Here is a 24,132-nt window from a genome sequence, read left to right on the forward strand (position 1 = left end):
ACATTTTTTATGAGTGATATCATTGTTGGGGGTCCATAAGAGATTGGATAATGGCGAGGTGTTCATAATGTTAGATTCGATTTTTATCCATTGCGAATTATCATGAGGTTTAAACCAATGCAAGGTCTGGGCCATACGGGCTGAGTAATAGTATGGGACAAGGTTTGGAAGGCCCACCCCCCCTTCTCTTTTTGGAGTACACATGATATTTTTATTAATTCTTGCTCTTTTACCCTGCCATACAAACTTCGAGATATCTTTTTGGAGTTTATGTAGCCCTGATGATTGATATATGCAACGGTCGTCATGTTGTCTGATTGGAATCTTATGAATCTGGCCTTTGCTAGCTGAGGCCAAGCCCTGAGAGCATTGAAGATCGCTCTTAGTTCCAGAATGTTTATCGGGAGAAGAGACTCTTCCCGAGACCATAGTCCCTGAGCTTTCAGGGATTCCCAGACCGCGCCCCAGCCCACTAGACTGGCGTCGGTCGTGACAATGACCCACTCTGGTCTGCGGAAGCTCATTCCCTGGGATAGATGGTCCAGGGTCAGCCACCAACGGAGTGAATCTATGGTCTTCTGATCTACTTGAATCATTGGAGACAAGTCTGTATAGTCCCCATTCCACTGTTTGAGCATGCACAGTTGTAATGGCTTAGAAGTTTTGACTTTCTGACCTCTGTCAGAAAAATCCTCATTTCTAAGGAATCTATTATTGTTCCCAAGAAGGGAACTCTTGTTGACGGAGACAGAGAACTTTTTTCTATGTTCACCTTCCATCCGTGTGATCTGAGAAAGGCCAGAACGATGTCTGTATGAGCCTTTGCTTTTGACAGGGACGACGCTTGTATTAGAATGTCGTCCAAGTAAGGTACTACTGCAATGCCCCTCGGTCTTAGAACCGCTAGAAGGGACCCTAGTACCTTTGTGAAAATCCTTGGAGCAGTGGCTAACCCGAATGGGAGGGCCACAAACTGGTAATGCTTGTCCAGAAAGGCGAACCTTAGGAACTGATGATGTTCTTTGTGGATAGGAATATGTAGGTACGCATCCTTTAGATCCACGGTAGTCATAAATTGACCTTCCTGGATAGTGGGTAGAATCGTTCGAATGGTTTCCATCTTGAACGATGGTACCCTGAGAAATTTGTTTAGGATCTTCAAATCCAAAATTGGTCTGAAAGTTCCCTCTTTTTTGGGAACTACGAACAGATTTGAATAAAATCCCATTCCTTGTTCCTTTATTGGAACTGGGTGTATCACTCCCATCTTTAACAGGTCTTCTACACAATGTAAGAATGCCTGTCTCTTTATTTGGTTTAAGGATAAGTGAGACATGTGGAACCTTCCCCTTGGGGGTAGTTCCCTGAATTCCAGAAGATAACCCTGAGAAACTATTTCTAGTGCCCAGGGATCCTGAACATCTCTTGCCCAAGCCTGAGCAAAGAGAGAGAGTCTGCCCCCTACTAGATCCGGTCCCGGATCGGGGGCTACTCCTTCATGCTGTTTTGTTAGCAGCAGCAGGCTTCTTGGCCTGCTTACCCTTGTTCCAGCCTTGCATCGGTTTCCAGGCTGGTTTGGGTTGTGAGGCATTACCCTCTTGCTTAGAGGATGCAGAATTAGAGGCCGATCCGTTCCTGAAATTGCGAAAGGAACGAAAATTAGACTTATTCTTGGCCTTGAAAGGCCTATCTTGTGGAAGGGCGTGGCCCTTTCCCCCAGTGATGTCTGAGATAATCTCTTTCAATTCTGGTCCAAATAGAGTTTTACCTTTGAAAGGGATGTTAAGCAATTTTGTCTTGGATGACACATCCGCTGACCAAGACTTTAGCCAAAGCGCTCTGCGCGCCACGATTGCAAACCCTGAATTTTTCGCCGCTAATCTAGCTAATTGCAAAGCGGCATCTAAAATAAAAGAGTTAGCCAACTTAAGTGCGTGAACTCTGTCCATAACCTCCTCATATGAAGTCTCTCTACTGAGCGACTTTTCTAGTTCCGAGATGATGTAGTATCATGTTTACTCCCCTCATCTGAGGAATCATCTTGGGCAATTTCATTATCTGTGGCAGTACTGTCCTTACTTTGTTTGGACGCTATGGCACAATTATCACACAAATTTAAATGGGGAGACACATTGGCTTTCATACATATAGAACATAGCTTATCCGAAGGCACAGACATGTTAAACAGGCTTAAACCTGTCAATAAAGCACAAAAAACATTTTAAAACAAAACCGTTACTGTCTCTTTAAATTTTAAACAGAAAACATTTTATTACTGAATATGTGAAAAAGTATGAAGGAATTGTTCAAAAATTACCAAAATTTCACCACAGTGTCTTAAAGCATTAAGAGTATTGCACACCAATTTTCAGAGCTTTAACCCTTTTACAAATTTAACCCCTATACAGTCCCAGCTATAGCCTTTGCTGTGACCTAACCAAGCCCAGAGGGGAATACGATACCAAGTGACGCCTTCTAGAAACTTTTCCAGCTACTTTCAGATCCTCACACATGCATCTGCATGTCTTGCTCTCAAAAACAACTGCGCAGTAATGCCGCGAAAATGAGGCTCAGCCTACAACTGGGAAGGCCCTCCCTGACTGGAAAAGGTGTCTAACATAGTGCCTGCCGTTAAAAAACGTTCCCCAAGTTTATAAATGTGAATTATCAGCATAAACATGTATAAAATGCCCAAATAAAGCAATCGATTTAGCCCATAAAAGTGTCTACCAGTTTTATAGCCCATATTAAGCCCTTTATTCTGTTTGCTTGACTAAGAAAATGGCTTACCGGTCCCCATGAGGGGAAATGACAGCCTTCCAGCATTACATGGTCTTGTTAGAAATATGGCTAGTCATACCTTAAGCAGAAAAGTCTGCTAACTGTTTCCCCCAACTGAAGTTACTTCATCTCAACAGTCCTATGTGGAAACAGCAATCGATTTTAGTTACTGTCTGCTAAAATCATCTTCCTCTCACAAACAGAAATCTTCATCCTTTTCTGTTTCAGAGTAAATAGTACATACCAGCACTATTTTAAAATAACAAACACTTGATAGAAGAATAAAAAACTACATTTAAACACCAAAAAACTCTTAACCATCGCAAAGAGAATGACTGGGGTGGGCGGAGCCTAGGAGGGACTATATGGCCAGCTTTGCTGGGACTCTTTGCCATTTCCTGTTGGGGAAGACATATTCCCACAAGTAAGGATGACGCCGTGGACCGGACACACCAATGTTGGAGAAATAAGTATATTTAAACTTACTCTGCAATTAAGGCTTTGCACTTTGGTGCTTATAAAATTTGTTTTAACGCTTTCCTAGGCTTCCACTTAGATTCAAATGATTGCAGTGTTTTTATTGTTGCGGGTATGTCTGTGTGCATAGGGTTAGACTCAGCTTTAACTCGTTATGTGCCGTATTAATGTTAAATGTTTTTATTCATTGTTGTCTCAGCATCTTATTTGTGAGTTGAAGTTCAAGAAAAATAAGTATATTTAAACTTGCTCTGCAATTAAGGCTTTGCACCTTGGTGCTTATAAAATTTGTTTTAATACTTTCCTAGGCTTCCACTTCGATTGAAATGTTTGCAGTGTTTTTATTGTTGCGAGTATGTCTGTGTGCATAGGGTTAGACTCAGCTTTAACTCGTTATGTGCCGTATTAATGTTAAATGTTTTTATTCATTGTTGTCTCAGAACAATTGTTTCCTATAATAGGTTGTCAGTTTTTACCTTTATATTCAGTTAGGTAGTTAAGTTGCCAGTCTACACTATTGATCTGTCAGTTATCAGTGAATCGTTTATATAGAGATAGACCGGTCTATACTTTTATTCTGTTAGTTAATGAGTGGTCTCTATAATAATATACCGGCCTATACCTTACTTTTGTGATTTCTTAATAGATGGTCTTTAGGATAATTTGCTGGCCTATACCTTTATTCTGATAGTTGTTAATGTATAGTCTCTATAACAATTTACCGGCCTATACCTTTAAGGGCTGACCTGTTACTCACACAGGTTTGTATCTTGGAAATAACATTAATGGTTTTCTATAGGGGTTTACCGGCCTATACCTTGGGTAATTCTCTAGCAAATAACACGGTTGGTTTTGGACTTTATACGGATATCAATCTGAGTTTGAGCGTACGAGTTACAAGTCTAAATTTAACTTAGGAGATAGAGATTTTATACTTGCAAATAGGTTGTGCAAACTAATTTTCTAAGGAGGTTACCGGCCTATACCAAGTAAGTTATAATTAATGTAGTACCATTGCTGCCAGTTAACTTTTGATACCAGTAAAACGTTACCGCTATATACAGGTTACCAATTAATACCAGTGAATAATTATCTAAATGTTGCTGCTTGTTGCCTTTAGTAAAATGCATATAGATACTGAGGTTAAGGGGATGGCAATGTGCCTCAATGGTATTAATTTGTAAGATAATCCCCACACCTCCATTAATCTCAAACAACTGACGTGCTAAATTTTACAAAACAACACCTTCCCCTAACATGTTTCGCCAGTAACCTGGCTTTGTCAAAGGGTGCGGGCGCGCCTTTGTTTCAAATATTTATTGGCTCATTACTCCACCTCCCTGCCGGTTATTAGACCAATAGAAAGAGAGGAGACAGAACCACTGTGAATCTCTAACTCACTCAGATAGCAATGTTAACATAGATTCGTTCATTGGTTCTTATAGTGTTTTACCTATTGTTAAGGTGGATTCATAAGTTATGTATGGAATCCAAAGAATTTTTTTTCAAAAGATTGAAACAAAAATATGGGACTTCTAATTATATATTCCTTGTGTTCTAACTAATCTGGATTAAATATTCCAGCTACTTAAATTAGGTATTGTATGCTACTGTTTATTATGTATAATCAGGCATTCTGATTTTGATCTATTTAATTAAATGTCAAAGATGCTAAAAATTAAGCAAATATTTAATTCTATACTTTAAAAGTATTATTTTAAAAATTTTTATTGTTATTGTCAGATGTTCCCAATTTTTTGATTGTTTCTGATTATGATTCTCGAACATTAAAATCTGTTCATGAATTGAACAAGGTAGATTTGGTGTATATTGTATTCTTGATGAATTATTTAAGATTCAGTGCTCTCTCACAAGTTCCATTGAGAGCTCTAATAATACCTCATCTTAAAGTGAATTACAAAGTTGTTGTGTGATAACATTAACATTAGTAGCTACTGTAATAGAGCAAGTAACTAATTCCTAAAAAATGAAGTGAATGTGATTGACATAACCTAATATTATGCTCATAAGTGATTTTCTAATAAGTATTATAGATGTGTGTGTTTAACTCAAACCTTGCTAATCCAGCAGGATTTGGTTATCAAGTGAAGTGATCTAAAGAAACTATGTGACTGTGTTAGCACTTAAAGTGTATATAAGAGAATAATTGAATAAAAATAATTTTATTCTTACTTGGATTCATAGAAAAAATAATAACAAAAAAAGGGAGAGAAGGTGGGCTAATTAGTGTGAGCTTAATGTGTCTTACATTTCTTTTGCTGAGAATAAGTGATAGAAAGTGTCTTCAGTGTTATTATTAGAAAGATGAATTTGAGAGGTTTGTAATTGAGGAAGAGAGTTGATTTAGGGTTCTTTTTTTTTTTTTTTGTATCTTCTTAATGTTGAATGAATTTTGCTGTTGTTTTGTTGATGTAGTGACCCCCATGAATTAGTTACAATTTTTTTTATTTAAGGGAGTTACCACATGAACGAATTCTGTATTTTCTTATGCATTTTTGATATGTTAAATTGTTTCTCATTCGTGAGTATGAACCTTACAGATAAGAAAAGTAGTTGTTGTGTTCATTTAGGCCATGCGGTTGAACCGAATTAAAAAGATAAATCCATCTGCTTTCTTTTTGCAAAAGAGCAGTCTCCATGTCTCCACCTCGTATACCCAGACTTATTTTTTGTATTCCACAACAGATTAGACTGTCAGGTTTGGATTGGTGGTACCTATAAAAATGGTATGCTACCGAAGTAATGGATTTCATTTTAGCTAGATCTTTCCCTGCATTTTTGATGTTGCGGAGGTGTTCTTGTAGTCTTATACGTAACTTTCTTGTTGTCATTCCCACATAGATTTTTGGGCACTTGCATTTTAGCATGTAAATAACACCTGTGGTGTTACAATTTATGAAAGATCTGATTGGATGTATTTTTCCAAACCTGTCTGTTATTGTGGTGGTTTTCTTTACATGTTTGCAGCTGATGCATGTGCCGCAAGCATAAGATCCTTTAGTTATGTTTATTTTTTTCTTCTTTTCTTTGTGTCTGGTGAAATGACTGGAGCTTACCATCTCTTGTAGGTTACGTGTTCTTCTGTAACTTACTTCTACCTTCTGTCCTATTAATTCTTTTAGTGTTGGGTCAGATTGTAGAATTGGCCAATGTTTTTGAATGATGTTAATTATATCCTTGCTTTGGGAATTGTAAGTTAACACCAAACGTGTTTTATTATCAGTGTTTCGTTTTTTAGGCTTTAATAGTGTAGATCTATTGGTATTTTGTGCTCTTTTTTTGGCTGCTTTGACTGATCGCTTGCTGTATCCTCTTTGATATAGTCTAGTTTCCAATTTTCTGGCTTGACTTTTGAATAGATCTTCCTCTGAACAATTTCTCTTAGTCCTTAAGAATTCACCTACAGGGAGGGATTTAATGGTATTCGGAGCGTGGGCACTGGTGCTGAACAGGATGGTATTGGTTGCCGTTGGTTTCCTAAACAAGTCTGTGCCTATTCTTCCATCTTCCAGTTTGAAAATTCTTAAGTCAAGGAATGTAATTTCCCTCTGGCTGAGTTCATATGTAAGCTTAATGTTAAGTTGGTTCTGATTGAGTTTAGCTAAGAAGGATTCAAGTTCTGATTTAGAACCCTCCCAAATAAACATAATATCATCTATGTACCTCAGCCAGAGGGGGACTTGTTTTAGATATTTATCATTTTCACTGGATATAGAGAAAATAACTCATTGTGTAAACCATTTACAAATCTAAACAAGTCAGAAGACTTGCTTTAAACCCAGAAACTCTCTGACTACACTGTTTCCAATGCAGCAAAGGAATCTGGGTAAGATATGCAAATGAGGTTCACAATGACTCACCTTTTTGCAGGCTAAAAGTAAAAAGGTGAGTCATTGTGAACCTCATTTGCAAATCTTACCCAGATTCCTTTGCTGCATTGGAAACAGTGTAGTCAGAGAGTTTCTGGGTTTAAAGCAAGTCTTCTGACTTGTTTAGATTTGTAAATGGTTTACACAATGAGTTATTTTCTCTATATTTTGTATTTAGTGGAGGATTTTAAACTCACTTTTCACCTCCCCATAATTTTAATTGTTGTTCATTTTCACTGGAAAAGACAGAGGTTTGCTCCCACCACCCTAAAAACAGGTTCGCGTAAGTGGGGCACATCCCTCATGTTTGCAGGTAAAATCCATCATTGAATACGAAGAAGTTCTTCTTTAGTACGAATTCTAAAAGGTCTAGTATGAATTTGTTGTGATCTTCATCTTCCTCCGTCGACATATCCAGATAGTGTTTCGCAGCTTTAAGGCCTAGGTCATGTTTGATGCTGGTATATAATGCCTCTACGTCAGCTGTCACTAGCCATGTGTTTTTATTAAGTTGGATATCTTGTAGCTGTTGTAACACTTCCATGGTGTCTTTCGTATACGATGGCATCTGTGTTAAGAATTCCCTTAGTCTTAGATCTATGTATTGGCTCGCTTTCTCCGTTAAATTTTTGTTTCCAGAGACAATCGGACGACCTGGTGGATGTTTACTGTTTTTATGTATTTTAGGTATAAGGTAGAATGTCGCCACTTTGGGATTTTTTACCGTTAAAAATTTCTTTTCTTTTTCAGAGATGGTATTATGTATTTTTGCAAAAGAGATCAGATCATTATATTCTTGATGGAATTGTTGCATGGGATTGCTCCATAATTTCTTGTATCAGGTATAATTTTTTAATTGGTTATTCACTTCTTTGATATACATTTCAGTGGGCCATAGGACGATGTTTCCACCCTTGTCAGCCTTGCGGATGATTATATCATCCCATTGCTGTATTTCTTCTAAGGCCTTGATTTCTCCTTTTTTTAAAATTTTTAGTGGGGGACTTGATTTTGAGATTTGAAATTTCTTGACATACTACTTCATTAAAGATTTGCACACTCTGAGTTTTTGATGTTTTTGGGACATATTTGGATTTGTTTTTTAATTTTTTACGCCAGTTGTAGCTTATATCTTCATTGTTTTCCTTTAATAATTCTTCCAAATCTTGTAATGTTTGTCGCTCTTCCTCCGTCCAGATGTTATTCGGATCTTGCTGGTCAGCATCTGTCATTGCTCTGAATTGCTTTTTCAACAGTAATTTTCTTAAGTATAGTTGAATATCCTTAATATATTCAAATTTGTCAAGAGTGGTGCTTGGGCAGAAAGAGAGTCCTTTGGACAATAGGTTTATATGGTCTTCCGAAAGCATTTTCTTTGAAAGATTAATAATTTTCATTGTTTCCTTCTTATTTGGGAAAATGGACTCGGACTTCGTTTGTATGGTTTGTTGTTCTGTCTGGTTTCCCTCACGTTTCTTGTTCTTGTTGTTTTTTTGGGAGCCCCTCCAACTTCTTCTGGGGGTTCGGAATCTGAAATCCCACCTTCCTCTAAAAAACCTTTGCGTTTTTTGTTGGTAGTATTAGATGTGCTCGGGGTAGGAGGAGTTATATCGCTAGTGGTGTCTGAGTCTTCTCCCTCGGTTTCAGATTCACTTTGTATATAAGTGACTGGTCTCTGCACTCTGTTTGTGCGATTGGGATTCTGTTTATTTTTCCATTTGTATACTTTATCGTTTTTGTAATCTTCCAAGTCTCTGTTTAATTTTCCCAATTTGGTTTGTTTTATTTCTGCATCGTACTTATCTAATTCTTTTTGATATTTTCTGTACGAACTTTCAAATTCTTTTAAAGTTTCAAATTGTTTCAGCTCTTCATTTTGGATATTGATTAATTCTTCAAATCTTTTGTATTCTGAAGTATCATGCTTTATTAAGATGTTCATTAACTTGTTAGAGCATTCTGATAACGCTTCTTCCCACTCTATTGTCAGATCTTTGTTTTTAAATTCAAATGCCGGAAACAATTGTATCCTTAGGCCTCTTGGGATTAATTTTTTCTCAATGTATTTGTCGAAGAAGTGATGGTTCCACCATACCTTGTCCTGCTTAAATACATTTTTATGGAGCTCTCTAAGAAGTTTATCTAATCTTTCTGGTGTTGGTTCTGTATTTACTAATTGTGGTTCGTCAAATACTTCTTGAAAATCTGTTAACCTTTTTTGTTGTCTCAATAGTCTATCCTGTTGTAATTTAGTAGTCATACTACTAAAAGTGGTTTATAGTGTGCAAACTTAGTATATCCTAAGAAAGAGAACTCTCTCAGGATATTGGCTAAATTTCAAACAACGAGAAAGAAGGGTGTACTAAGGCACTACTATTATTGTGATACAGGAATTTTATTTTCTCTGAATACGCCAGCTAAATATTATCGCTGGTTTATTTAGTAAAGAGAAAGGTGGGGTGCTATGTACTTTAATTGGAACCTAGGACAAATCAGTATTGTACTGACAAAAAATGTACATCTAATCAGCACTCACATTCCTGTAATAAAAAATTGTTTATTACAGGAATGAAAATCCTAGGAATCCTGATTTACTCCAGGAGAAGCCTTTGGATTTGCACCAAAAAAGTTATTTACGCCATATATTATGATAAATTTTCCTGGTAACAGGCTTTCGAGCCTGAATCAAGGTATTTATGACTGACTCAGAGAAACCCCGCTTTGATAGAATCAAGCGTTCAATCTCCAAGCAGTCAGTTTCAGAAAAATTAGATTTAGATGCTTGAATGGACCTTGAATCAGAAGGTCCTGTCTCAATGGCAGAGACCATGGTGTAAGGGATGACATGTCCACCAGGTCTGCATACCAAGTCCTGCGTGGCCACGCAGGTGCTATCAAAATCACTGATGCTCTCTCCTGTTTGATTCTGGCAATCAGATGTGGAAGGAGAGGGAAAGGTGGAAACACATAAGCCAGGTTGAACAACCAGGGTACTGCTAGAGCATCTATCAGTACAGCCTAAGGATCCCTTGGCCTGGAGCCGTAACAAGGAAGTTTGGCGTTCTGACGAGACGCCATCAGATCCAACTCTGGTGTGCCCCATAGCCGAACCAGCTGATGGAGTTCCCGCTCCCCCGGATGAAAAGTCTGACGATTTAGAAAATCTGCCTCCCAGTTCTCTACACCTGGGATATAGATCGCTGACAGATGGCAAGAGTGAGCCTCTGCCCATTGGATTATCCTTGAGACCTCTATCATCGTTAAGGAACTCTTTGTTCCGCCCTGATGATTGATATAAGCCACAGTCGTGATGTTGTCCGACTGAAACCTGATGAATCTGGCCGAAGCCAGCTGAGGCCATGCCTGGAGAGCATTGAATATCACTCTTAATTCCAAAATATTTATCGGTAGGAGAGCCTCCTCCCGAGTCCACAAACCCTGAGCTTTCAGGGAATTCCAGACTGCACCCCAGCCCAGAAGACTGGCGTCTGTCGTCACTATAACCCATTCTGGCCTGCGGAAACACATTCCCTGGGACAGATGATCCTGTGACAACCACCAAAGAAGAGAGTCTCTGGTCTCTTGATCCAGATTTATCTGAGGCGATAAATCCACATAATCCCCATTCCACTGATTGAGCATGCATAGTTGCAGTGGTCTGAGATGCAAGCGAACAAACGGAACTATGTCCATTGCCGCTACCATTAGTCCGATTACCTCCATACACTGAGCCACTGACGGCCGAGGAATGGAATGAAGAGCTCGGCAGGTGGACAAAATCTTTGATTTCCTGACCTCCGTCAGAAACATTTTCATGTCCACCGAGTCTATCAGAGTCCCTAGAAATGAAACTCTTGTGAGGGGGGAAAGAGAACTCTTTTTTACGTTCACTTTCCACCCGTGAGACCTTAGAAAGGCAAACACTAAGTCCGTGTGAGACTTGGCTAGTTGGAAGGATGACGCTTGAATTAGAATGTCGTCTAGATAAGGCGCCACTGCTATGCCCCGTGGCCTTAGAACCACCAGAAGGGACCCTAGCACCTTCGTGAAGATTTGCGGCGCCGTGGCCAACCCGAAAGGAAGAGCCACAAACTGATGTTTGTCCAGAAAGGCGAACCTGAGAAACTGGTGATGATCTTTGTGGATAGGAATGTGCAGATACGCATCCTTTAAGTCCACGGTGGTCATATATTGACCCTCCTGGATCAATGGTAAGATAGTCCGAATGGTCTCCATCTTGTAAAGATGGAACTCTTAGGAATTGGTTTAGGACCTTGAGATCCAGAATTGGTCTGAAGGTTCCCTCCTTTTTGGGAACTATAAACAGATTGGAGTAGAACCCCTGCCCCTGTTCTGCTTTTGGAACTGTGCAGATCACCCCATGGTAAAAAGGTCTTCTACACAGCGTAAGAACGCCTCTCTTTTTGTTGGGTTTACAGACAATTGAGAAAGATGGAACCTCCCCCTTGGAGGGGAATCCTTAAAATCTAGAAGGTATCCCTGGGTTACAATTTCTAATGCCCAGGAATCCTGAACGTCTCTTGCCCAGGCCTGAGCAAAGAGAGAGAGAGTCTGCCCCCTACTAGATCCGGTCCCGGATCGGGGGCTACCCCTTCATACTGTTTTGGTGGCAGCAGCAGGCTTTTTGGCCTGTTTACCCTTGTTCCAAGCCTGATTAGGTCTCCAGGTTGGCTTGGATTGAGCAAAGTTCCCCTCTTGCTTTGCAGCAGGGGAAGAGGTAGAGGGACCACTCTTGAAGTTTCGAAAGGAACGAAAATTATTTTGTTTGGTCCTTGTCTTGACTTATCCTGAGGGAGGGTATGACCCTTCCCTCCAGTAATGTCTGAAATTATCTCTTTCAATGCAAGCCCGAATAGGGTCTTACCTTTGAAAGGGATGGACAAAAGCTTAGATTTAGATGACACATCAGCTGACCAGGATTTAAGCCATAACGCTCTACGCGCTAAAATGGCAAAACCTGAATTCTTAGCCGCTAATTTAGCAAGATGAAAAGCGGTGTCTGTAATAAAAGTATTAGCCAACTTAACAGCCTTAATTATGTCCAAAATATCATCTAGTGGGGTCTCCATCTGAAGAGCCTCTTCTAGAGCCTCAAACCAAAAGGCAGCTGCAGTGGTTACAGGAACAATGCATGCTATAGGTTGAAGAAGAAAACCTTGATGAACAAAAATTTTCTTTAGGAGACCCTCTAAGTTTTTATCCATAGGATCAATGAAAGCACAACTGTCTTCAATAGGTATAGTTGTACGCTTAGCCAGGGTAGAAATAGCTCCCTCCACCTTAGGGACCGTCTGCCATGAGTCCTTTATGGTGTCAGAAATGGGAGACATTTTCTTAAAAACAGGAGGGGGAGAGAATGGAATACCTGGTTTATCCCACTCCTTAGTAACAATGTCCGAAATCCTCTTAGGGACCGGAAACACATCAGTGTAAACAGGAACCTCTAAACATTTGTCCATTTTACACAATTTCTCTGGAACTACAATAGGGTCACAATCATCCAGAGTAGCTAAAACCTCCCTGAGCAATAAGCGGAGGTGTTCTAGCTTAAATTTAAATGCCGTCATATCTGAATCTGTCTGAGAGAACATTTTTCCTGAATCAGAAATCTCTCCCTCAGACAGCAAATCCCTCATCCCTACCTCAGAACATTGTGAGGGAATATCGGATACGGCAACTAAAGCGTCAGAAGGCTCAGCATTTGTTCTTAACCCAGAGCTACAGCGCTTCCCTTGCAACCCAGGCAGCTTAGATAAAACCTCTGTGAGGGTAGTATTCATAACTGAAGCCATATCTTGCAAGGTGAAAGAATTAGACGCACTAGAAGCACTCGGCGTCGCTTGTGCGGGCGTTACTGGTTGTGACACTTGGGGAGAACTAGATGGCAAAACCTGATTTCCTTCTGTCTGAGAATCTTCTAATGCCAAACTTTTATAAGTCAAAATATGCTGTTTGCTATTTATAGACATATCAGTACAAGTGGAACACATTCTAAGAGGGGGTTCCACAATGGCTTCTAAACAAATTGAACAATGAGTTTCCTCAGTGTCAGACATGTTTAACAGACTAGTAATAAAGCAAGCAAGCTTGGAAAACACTTTATTGAATTAAAAAAACACAATTTGCAAAAACGGTACTGTGCCTTTAAGAGAAAAAAAGGTATACACAAACTGCAAAACAGGTTAAAATTGCTTCAATTTTTCTGAAATTTTAACAGTGTACCAACTAAGCTTTAGAAGGATTGCACCACAAGTTAATAAGCAATAAACCCCCAAATGAAAAAAACTGTTTGAAATATGTCTAAAACCGGTTAAAACTCCCTAAAGCACCTTGCCACAGCTCTGCTGTGGCCCTACCTGCCCTTAGGAAGTGATAATATGGGGTTTAAAGCTTCAATTAGTCCCTCAGAAGACTCTCAGGACCTCAGGAGAAGTTGCTTGCTGCTTGTAAATGTAGGTCCCGCCTGCTGGGGCCTACACAAAACTAACAAACCCTGACTGAAAGCCATGTGGGTTATTAACAACCCCAAAGAACCCTCAAGCAAATGCCCCATAAAAAGAAAACGTTACTCCCAGACACAAAAAGGTTTGTCCCAAATTCATATAACAAACTGAGTGCCCACAAAAAATTAACCCTTTATGCAAGCTAGTAAAAACCTCTGATAACACTAGGATTACTGCTTACCCTTCCCCTAATGGGGACACTGTCAGCCTTTCTGAGTTAATACAGTCTCTGCAGAAAATATGACTGAATATACCTCATTGCTGTATAGCAAGAAACTGTTCCTCACACTGAAGTTTTCCTGTACTCCTCAGCTTCTGTGGGAACAGCAGTGGACCTTAGTTACAAATGCTAAGATCATCATCCTCCAGGCAGAAATCTTCATCTATGTCCTGCCTGAGAGTAAATAGTACAACATTGGTACCATTTAAAAATAACAAACACTTGATTGAAGATAAAATAAAACTAACAGTTTAACACCTCTTCTCTTTACTCTTCCTGCTTAGAGCCAGCAAAGGAGAATGACTGGGGGTAGGAGTTAAGGGGGGGAGCTATATAGACAGCTCTGCTGTGGTGCTCTCTTTGCTACTTCCTGTCAGGAAGGACAATATCCCACAAGTTAGGATGAATCCGCGGACTCGGTACATCATGCAAAATAAATAGTGGTTACTACCTGTTTGTCACACAGTACCACGATGTTGCTGTGGTATTATTATGAGCTGCTTCTGAAGTAGTACTATGGTCCCTCTGTGGGTAGGTCAGACAATTATAACTTATGCTGGGAAGTAATCATACCTCTCCTGTCCGTTTTTTATGGTCTAGCTCTGTGTGCGGGATAATCTGCAGATTAGCTCCAGCGTTGATGAGCTTCCATGTAGATGAGAAGATGGCCGCTCCTAGGTTGTCTGTATGTTAGTCGGCCCATAAAACATTGACTATCTCCTTCTTATAGTTCCCAAACGGTGTCAAGGGTATCACTGTCGTGATCTCAGGAGCTGGGTGTGCCTCTGATATGGATTTAAGCCAGGCTGAACGGTCTGATGAGCAGAATTATATACTATTTAAGAGGAGCTAATGTAATGTGTGACCATTCGGCTTTCAAGCTTGCTTTGCCCCCCCCATCGAAGACATATTTTAATTTACTTTCCAGTTTACATCCATTATCAAATTGTGTAGTCTTTTTTATATAAACACTTTCTGTGGTACCTACTTAGCATGTGCAAGAGTTCACAGAGTATACATATATAAGTCTGTGATTTGCGAATAGCTGTCACGTGATATAGGGCCCGGCAAATAGAAATACATTTTTAAATTTGTCCGAAAATTAATCTACTGCCTTTTTATTATGCACTTATGGCTTATACAATTTAATGGTCCTTTAAAAAAGCATATCATTAATATTTGTGCCATCAAAATAGGTAGCCATGTTTAATTACTGTTCTTTCCTATTCATAGTATACTTTTTGGAGTACAATGTCCATTTAAGGAACTTGAAAAATTACCAAGTGCATAATTTTTTTGTAATTTAATGATCTGGTTTATTTACATGCAGAGATGGAGAGGCAGGCAGACAGACTGAATGGCTAGCTGATTATACCTTATTATAACTTGCACTGTTGAGCTTATCTTACCTTATCAAAATATGTGAAAACCTTAAAACCTACGTAATACACTTTGCATAGGAATCCTGATTATTTGAATGATATTTTAAAATAAATTATGCAGTAAAGATAGTAAAACCCAGAAAAATACTTTTGAAATAAATACATAAATAAATATTAATTGATAGAAGTAAATAATCTACCTACTGTCATCACTGCAGCAATTCTTTTGGCTATCATTGGGGTAATTTGAAATGCATGTACAAGCCGCCACCCTTGGAGATCGAATATGGCCTTCACACCATTCCTTTGCGTCTCTATGTCCTTTACTATTAGCTCTGACGTTATTAGACTTACACGAAACACCTCATATGCTGTGAACTGCTTTGGGTCCCAATGTGCTTAAAACAAATAATAAAAAGTTTTTTTTAAACAAGATAACATAATACATTTAAAAAGGCATCTCTGATAAATACAGTAAAGTAAGATCTAGATAAGCTGTAATCGGTATTAATTAGCGATACAGAGATAAATTTGTTTTCGCCCTCTTACAGGTCTAACTAGTTTTTACAAATTCTATAATTGCATAGAGCAAGGTGAATGTTTACTAGAAATAATACAGAAAGAGAAAAATAAATAATATATGGTTTACTCCATATAGTAGGTTTAAATTTATATGAAAATTAGAATCTAGCCAAAATATTGAAGAGCTAGAAACACAAATTTTGAGGAGCAAGGGAAGGAATTTTATAAAGATAGGTATAGAATAATCCAAAGAGTTTGAAGCCAGAATCAAATTAATAATCTTTTAAGAACATCTAAAGGTTACATATGCAAATATACTTACTTTTAAGAAATACAAGGACTTATTTTTTAGTAATATACACACAATATTTAATCTTGATATGTTTTAGTATCCAAGGAGCCTTACTTTATAAAGATAAATAGATAGATAGCAAGTTGAGACTGCTAAAATCCTTACCAATTCTATAAATAAGAACTTTACTTCCTAAATCATCTCTTGTCTTCAGAACCCCATGGTAGCCAGCACGACAGAGATCGAGAACAGGAGAGGGCCGCAAATCTGCAGTTATTTCTGGGCACTCTTCTCTCCATTTATGATAGTTTTTTAATAGCTGAATAAGTAAAAAAAAAAAATGTAATTCATAAATATACAGCACCACTCAAAACCCAATATCAAACGTGGAACATTTACAAATAGATCCGTCCTCCACACTTTAACAATACTGCACACACTCATATCTCTTGGTCACCCCAAGAGAAAAAAACCCAACATACTTTATGCTTACCTGGTAAATTAATTTTGTTCATGGTGGTGAAAGTCCATGATCCATTACTCCTGGGAATTACTCTTCCTGACCACTAGGAGGAGGCAAAGATTCCCCAAACTCCAAGAGCCCTATAAAACACCTCCAACCTCTATGATAACTAGACTGATGTATAGCCAAGCAAAAAGAGGTAGCAAAAGGAAAATAGAGCCAAAAAAGAGCAGAGAGAAGTGCAAAAAAACACAATATACCACTAGAAAAAAATAACAGGGTGGGGTCTCATGGACTCTCACCACCATGAAAGGAATTTATTTATCAGGTAAGCATAAATTGTTTTATTTCATACAGGTGGTGAGAGTCCATGATCCATTACTCCTGGGAAACTAATACCCAAGCAGTGAAGTCATAAGGGCGGGAATAGCATGATATATCATAAAATGTTTATTTCCTTTTTTTTTTTAAAGCTCTTTTTTTCATAATACTAGAAAGAGCTATGATAAACAAAAGAAAGATTCTCACATTAACCAGAAACAACAGCCCCAGAACTTTCCTACCAAAGGCTACTTCAGAAGAAGCAAAAACATAAAAATGGTAGAATTTAGTGAAAGTATGCAAAGAATACCATTTAGGTGCCTTGAAAATATGATCTACAGAGGTCTCATTCTTAAAGGCCCAAGATGGGGCAAGTGACCTAGTAGAATGGGCAGTAATTTGTTTAGCAGGAGGCTAAATAACCCTTCTGAATCAAAAGCTTAAGCTAAGATGCCAAGGAAACAGCCATAGCATTCTGACCTTTCCTAGAGCTAAAAAAATTTACAAACTAGAAATATGGAAAAGTGTCTGCATAGACATAGAGTTCTTTGGATTAGGACAAAAAGAAGGAACAACAATTTACCTACTCATATTGTCCAAAGACACCACCTTAGGTAAAAAGTCAAATTTAGTTTTAAAAACCGCCTTATCTTGATAAAAAAATAAAGATAAGGAGGATCACAAGAAATGGAAGATAAAATTTATAAACTCATCTAGCTAAAGAGATTGACAAAAGAAACAACACCTTTCAAGATGATTGATATCCACCTTATGCATGGGCTCAAAAGGAGGACCTGCAAAACATTTAAAACCAAATTAAGGCTTCAAGGAGGAGAAATGGTTTAATAACAAGTTTTTAATCCTGACTAAAACCTGAACAAAAGTCTGCGCAACCCAACAATTCCGATGACCGCAACTCCCAAATGAAAATGTCAGTAGTTAGCAGGATTGGCTTGTAGTTCAATGCAGTGGGCATTGATCCAGCTGCAAAGGAGTCCATTTTAGTTGCGGCTAGTGGCAGTTGGTAGCAGGAAGTGGGGGTATCCTTGCAGCTCTTGGGGGTTCCAAACCAGAGCTCCAGACCCAAAAAGAGAGGTAGCCGTAGCTTTTTGACCTCTACGCTTTCCAGAATAGACAACAAACAGAGAAGATGTTTGACGGAAATCCTTAGTCGCTTGCAAGTAAAACTTCAAGGCACGAACCACGTCCAAGTTATGTAACAGACGCTCCTTCTTAAAAAAAGGGTTAGGACACAGAGAAGAAACAACAATTTCCTGATTAATATTCTTATTTGAAACAACCTTAGGAAGGAATCCAGGTTTAGTACGCAAAACCACCTTACCAGAAGGAATATAAGATAAGGCGAATCGCATTGTAACGCAGATAGCTCAGAATCTCTTCGAGCAGAAGAGATAGCAACTAAAAACAGGACTTTCCAAGATAGAAGCTTAATATCTATGGAATGCATGGGTTCAAACGGAACCCCTTGAAGAACATTAAGAACTAAATTCAAACTCCATGGTGGAGCAACAGGTTTAAACACAGGCTTAATTCTAACCAAAGCCTGACAAAACGACTGAACGTCTGGGACATCTGCCAGACGCTTGTGTAGTAAGATTGACAAAGCAGAAATCTGTCCCTTTAAGGAACTAGCTGATAACCCCTTCTCCAATCCTTCTTGGAGAAAGGACAAAATTCTAGGAATCCTGATCTTACTCCATGAGTAGCCTTTGGATTCGCACCAATAAAGATATTTACGCCATATCTTATGATAAATTTTCCTAGAGACAGGCTTTCAAGCCTGAATCAAGGTATCAATGACTGACTCGGAGAATCCCCGCTTAGATAAAATCAAGCGTTCAATCTCCAGGCAGTCAGCCGCAGAGAAACTAGATTTGGATGTTGGAACGGACCTTGAATGAGAAGGTCCTGTCTCAGAGGCAGTTTCCACGGTGGCAGAGATGACATTTCCACCAGATCTGCATACCAAGTCCTGCGTGGCCACGCAGGCGCTATCAAGATTACCGAAGCCTTCTCCTGTTTGATTCTGGCAATAAGACGAGGTAGGAGAGGAAAAGGAGGAAACACATAAGTCAGGTTGAACAACCACGGTACTGCTAGAGCATCTATCAGTACTGCTTGAGGATCCCTTGATCTGGACCCGTAACAAGGAAGTTTGGCATTCTGACGAGATGCCATCAGATCCAATTCTTGTGTGCCCCATTGATGAATCAATTGTGCAAACACTTCCGGATGGAGCTCCCACTCCCCCGGATGAAAAGTCTGACGACTTAGAAAATCCGCTTCCCAGTTCTCCACTCCTGGGATATAGATTGCTGATAGATGGCAAGAGTGAGTCTTTGCCCATCAAATTATTTTGGAAACCTCCGTCATCGCTAGAGAACTCTTTGTTCCCCCTTGATGATTGATATATGCTACAGCTGTGATATTGTCTGACTGGAATCTTATGAATTTGGCCGAAGACAGCTGAGGCCACGCCCGAAGTGCGTTGAATATCGCTCTCAGTTCTAGAATATTTATTGGAAGTAGGGCCTCCTGCTGAGTCCACACACCCTGAGCCTTCAGGGAATTCCAGACTGCACCCCAGCCCAAAAGGCTGGCGTCCGTTGTCACTATGACCCATGCTGGCCTTCGGAAGCACATTCCCTGGGACAGATGATCTTGTGACAACCACCAAAGAAGAGTGTCTCTGGTCTCTAGATCCAGATATATCCACGGAGATAAATCCGCATAATCCCGATTCCACTGTCTGAGCATGCACAGTTGAAGTGGTCTGAGATGCAAGCGAGCAAACGGAACTATGTCCATTGCCGCTACCATTAGTCCAATTACCTCCATACACTGAGCCACTGTCGGCCGAGGAATGGAATGAAGTGCTCGGCAAGTGGTTAAGATTTTTAATTTTTTGATCTCCGTCAGAAATGTTTTCATGTCTACCGAGTCTATCAGAGTTCCTAGGAATGGAACTCTTGTTAGAGGAACAAGTGAACTCTTTTTTATGTTCACCTTCCACCCGTGAGATCTTAGAAAAGCCAACACGATGTCCGTGCGAGATTTGGCTAAATGGTAAGTTGACACCTGAATCAAGATATCGTCCAGATAGGGCGCCACTGCTATGCCCCGCGGCCTTCGCACCGCCAGTGAAAATTCTGGGAGCTGTGGCCAACCCGAAAGGAAGGGCCACAAACTGGTAATGTTTTTTCCAGGAAGGCGAACCTGAGGAACTGGTGATGATCTTTGTGGATAGGAATGTGAAGATACGCATCCTTCAAATCCACAGTGGTCATATATTGACCCTCCTGGATCATTCGTAAAATTGTCCGAATGGTCTCCATCTTGAAGAATGGGACTCTGAGAAATTTGTTTAGAATCTTGAGATCTAAAATTGGTCTGAAGGTTCCCTCTTTCTTGGGAACCACAAACAGATTGGAGTAAAACCCCTGCCTCTGTTCTACTTTTGGAACTGGGCAGATAACTCCCATGGTATATAGGTCTTCTACACAGCGTAAGAACGCCTCTCTTTTTGTCTGGTTTACAGACAAACGTGAAAGATGGAATCTACCCCTTGGGAGAGAATCTTTGAATTATAGACGATACCCCTGGGTCACGATTTCTAATGCCCAGGAATCCTGAACATCTCTTGCCCAAGCCTGAGCGAAGAGAGAAAGTCTGCCCCCTACTAGATCTGGTCCCGGATCTGGGGCTGCCCCTTCACGCTGTCTTGGTAGCAGCAGTGGGCTTCTTGGCCTGTTTACCTTTATTCCAGGTCTTGTTAGGTCTCCAGACTGACTTGGATTGAGCAAAATTCCCCTCCTGCTTTGAGGCAGAGGAAGAAGTAGAGGGTCTACCTTTAAAGTTTCAAAAGGAACGAAAATTATTTTGTTTGGCCCTCATTTTATTTGTCTTGTCCTGAGGAAGGGCATGGCCTTTACCTCCAGTAATGTCGGAAATGATCTCCTTCAGTTCAGGCCCGAATAGGGTCTTACCTAGATTTTGATGACACATCAGCAGACCAGGACTTAAACCATAACGCTCTACGCGCTAAAATGGCAAAGCCTGCATTCTTTGCCGCTAATTTAGCCATTTGAAAAGCGGCATCTGTAATAAAAGAATTAGCTAGCTTGAGAGCCTTAATTCTATCCAAAATATCATCTAATGGGGTCTCAACCTTAAGAGACTCCTCTAGAGCCTGAAACCAAAAAGCGGCTGCAGTAGTTACAGGAACAATGCACGCTATAGGTTGTAGAAGAAAACCTTGATGAATAAACTCCCCCTTTCCTCTTTCTGACCACCATCTCCTTACTTGCAACATATCATCCCTCCCTACAACTCTCCCTCCTTCTGCTCCTCACACCAAAATTCACAGAAGCATTACGTCATTAGATCAACAACAGCTTTCTAATTCCATCAAACCTCTCCTCTCATCCTTCTCCTCCTTTTCATGCCCTGACCAATCTATCTGCCACTATAATTCCACCCTTACATCCGTCCTTGACAATCTCGCCCCTCTTACCATAGCTCGGAAATCAAACACTCATCCTCAGCCCTGGCATACTCCTCTGACACGATACCTACGCAGATGTTCCCGTACTGCTGAGCGGCACTGGGGAAAATCTAGGAGTTCAGCTGATTTTCAACACTACAAATTTATCTTGAACTCCTACTACTCTGCCCTTAATTTCCATAAGCAACACTACTTCTCTACTCTTATCTCTAATCTTTCTTCAAACCCAAAACGTTTGCTCTCCACTTTCAATACTCTTCTCCGCCCTCCCCCACCTCCTAATACAACTTCTCTGTCAGCTCAAGACTTTGCCAACCACTTCAATAACAAAATCAACTCCATCAGAAATGAAATCAGCTCTCAACATAATTCCATTCCCTCACCCCCTCAAATGCTCTCAATCAACCACAACCCACATAACCTGAAACTTTGCTCATTCTCCCCTGTTACTGAGGAAGAAGTTTCGGCACTTATACTGCGCTCTCACCTCACTACCTGTCCCCTTGACCCTATCCCCTCACAGCTACTCCCCTCCCTCTCTGCCACCCTTACCCCTATACTCACACACACTTTCAACCTCTCCTTCAGCACCGGTATATTTCCCTCATCTCTGAAACATGCACTGGTCACACCTATCCTCAAAAAACCTTCCCTTGATCCTACCTCCCCATCCAACTACCGCCCTATTTCCCTCCTCCCTCTTGCATCAAAGCTTCTCGAAAAACTAGCTTATGCACGCCTTTCCCATTTCCTTACAATAAACTCCCTCCTTGACCCATTGCAATCTGTATTTCGTCCCCATCACTCCACAGAAACAGCAATTTTTAAGGTTACCAACGACCTACTTACAGCAAAATCAAAAGGCCACTTCTCTCTGCTTATTCTCCTTGATCTGTCCGCAGCCCTTGACACTGTTGACCACCCTCTCTTGCTCCAAACCCTCCAATCCTTCGGCATATGTGACACAGCCCTCTCGTGGCTCTCTTCCTACCTGTCAAACCGTAACTTTAGTGTAGCCTTCTCTGGGGCCTCCTCTGCCCTGTCACCACTTTCTGTTGGAGTACCGCAAGGCTCTGTCCTCGGTCCCCTTCTCTTCTCAATCTACACGTCATCACTAGGTTCCCTAATAACGTCCCATGGTTTACAATATCATTTGTATGCCGACGACACCTAAATCTACTTCTCTGCACCAGACCTTTCTCCTTCCTTGCTAACCCGTGTCACTAACTGTCTTTCTCACATCTCCAACTGGATGTCCTCTCACTACCTCAAGCTAAATCTCTCCAAAACTGAGCTCCTTATTTTCCCCCCTTCTTCAAAACTCTCCACACCCAATCTCTCTATAACTGTCGACAACTCCATCATTACCCCTACCCCGCATGCCCGATGTCTCGGGGTCACATTTGACTCAGATCTTTCTTTCACTCCTCACATTCAGTCTTTGGCTAAAGCCTGCCGCTTCCACCTTAAAAACATCTCTAAAATTAGACATTTCCTTACACAAGACACAACTAAGATTTTAATCCACTCTCTCATCCTCTCCCGCCTCGATTACTGCAACTCTGTCCTCTCTGGTCTCCCCACCTACCGCCTAGCTCCTTTACAGTCCTTAATGAATGCCTCTGCCAGACTCATCTTCCTTACAAGTCGCTCTTCAGCTACTGCACCTCTCTGCCAATCTCTTCACTGGCTTCCTCTTGCCTCTAGGATCAAACACAAAATTCTCACTCTGACATACAAAGCCCTCAACTGCACTGCTCCCCCCTATATCTAAGATATTCTCTCCAGATACTCTCCTTCCCGTCCCCTTCGCTCTGCTCAAGACCTCCTACTCTCCTCCTCTCTTGTCACCTCATCACACTCCCGTTTACAGGACTTCTCCAGACTGGCTCCCATCTTGTGGAACTCTCTGCCTCGCTCCACAAGACTCTCTTCTAGTTTTAAAAGCTTCAAGTGCTCCCTAAAGACTCTACTGTTCAGGGATGCATACAACCTACGCTAACCTTACTTTATACCAGTTCCTATCCCCTGAACCCCCTAGCATGTAAGCTTAAGAGTCCAGCTGTTTGTTGATCACCTTCTCAAGAGCTGACTACAATAGTGAAACTCTTGGCAGGGCCCTCTACCCATTTGATCCCTATAACTGTTTTTTTTTGTACTCTTTGTTAATAGCGCTGCGGAATCTGTTGGCGCTCTACAAATAACCGATAATAATAATAATAAATAATAATAATAAACAATTTCTTCAGAAGGCCCTCTAATTTTTAACCATAAAATCTTTGAAAGCACAACTGTCCTCAATAGGTATAGTTGTACGCTTAGCTAGGGTAGAAATAGCTCCCTCCACCTTAGGGACCGTCTGCCACGAATCCCGAATGGTGTCAGATATGGGAAACATTTTCTTAAAAGTAGGAGGGGGAGAGAACGGAATGCCTGGTCTATCCCATTCCTTAGTAACAATGTCCGAAATCCTCTTAGGGACTGGAAAAACATTAGTGTAAGCAGGGACCTCTAGATACCTATCCATTTTACCCAATTTCTCTGGAGGTATGACAATAGGGTCACAATCATCCAGAGTCGCCAAAACCTCCCTGAGTATCAAGCGGAGGTGTTCAAGCTTAAACTTAAAGGCCGTCATGTCTGAGTCTGTTTGAGGGAACATCTTTCCTGAATCAGAAAGCTCTCCCTCAGACAGCAATTCCCCCACCCCCAAATCAGAACACTGTGAGGGTACA

The 24,132-nt window shown here is 40.4% G+C and overlaps 1 protein-coding gene across 1 annotated transcript in view; it reads right to left on the reverse strand.

Moving 5' to 3' along the window:
- Positions 1–24,132, reverse strand: part of TTPA (alpha tocopherol transfer protein) — a 274,300-nt gene that overhangs the window by 132,326 nt on the left and 117,842 nt on the right. The window contains exons 2-3 of the mRNA XM_053715072.1: positions 16,254–16,407; positions 15,479–15,672 (exon numbers count right to left, since the gene is read on the reverse strand). Of these exons, the coding sequence (XP_053571047.1) occupies positions 15,479–15,672; positions 16,254–16,407 (348 nt within the window). The remainder of the gene's footprint in view (positions 1–15,478; positions 15,673–16,253; positions 16,408–24,132) is intronic.

This window comes from Bombina bombina, chromosome 5 (genome assembly GCF_027579735.1).
Source record: "Bombina bombina isolate aBomBom1 chromosome 5, aBomBom1.pri, whole genome shotgun sequence".
Classification (NCBI taxonomy): domain Eukaryota; kingdom Metazoa; phylum Chordata; class Amphibia; order Anura; family Bombinatoridae; genus Bombina; species Bombina bombina.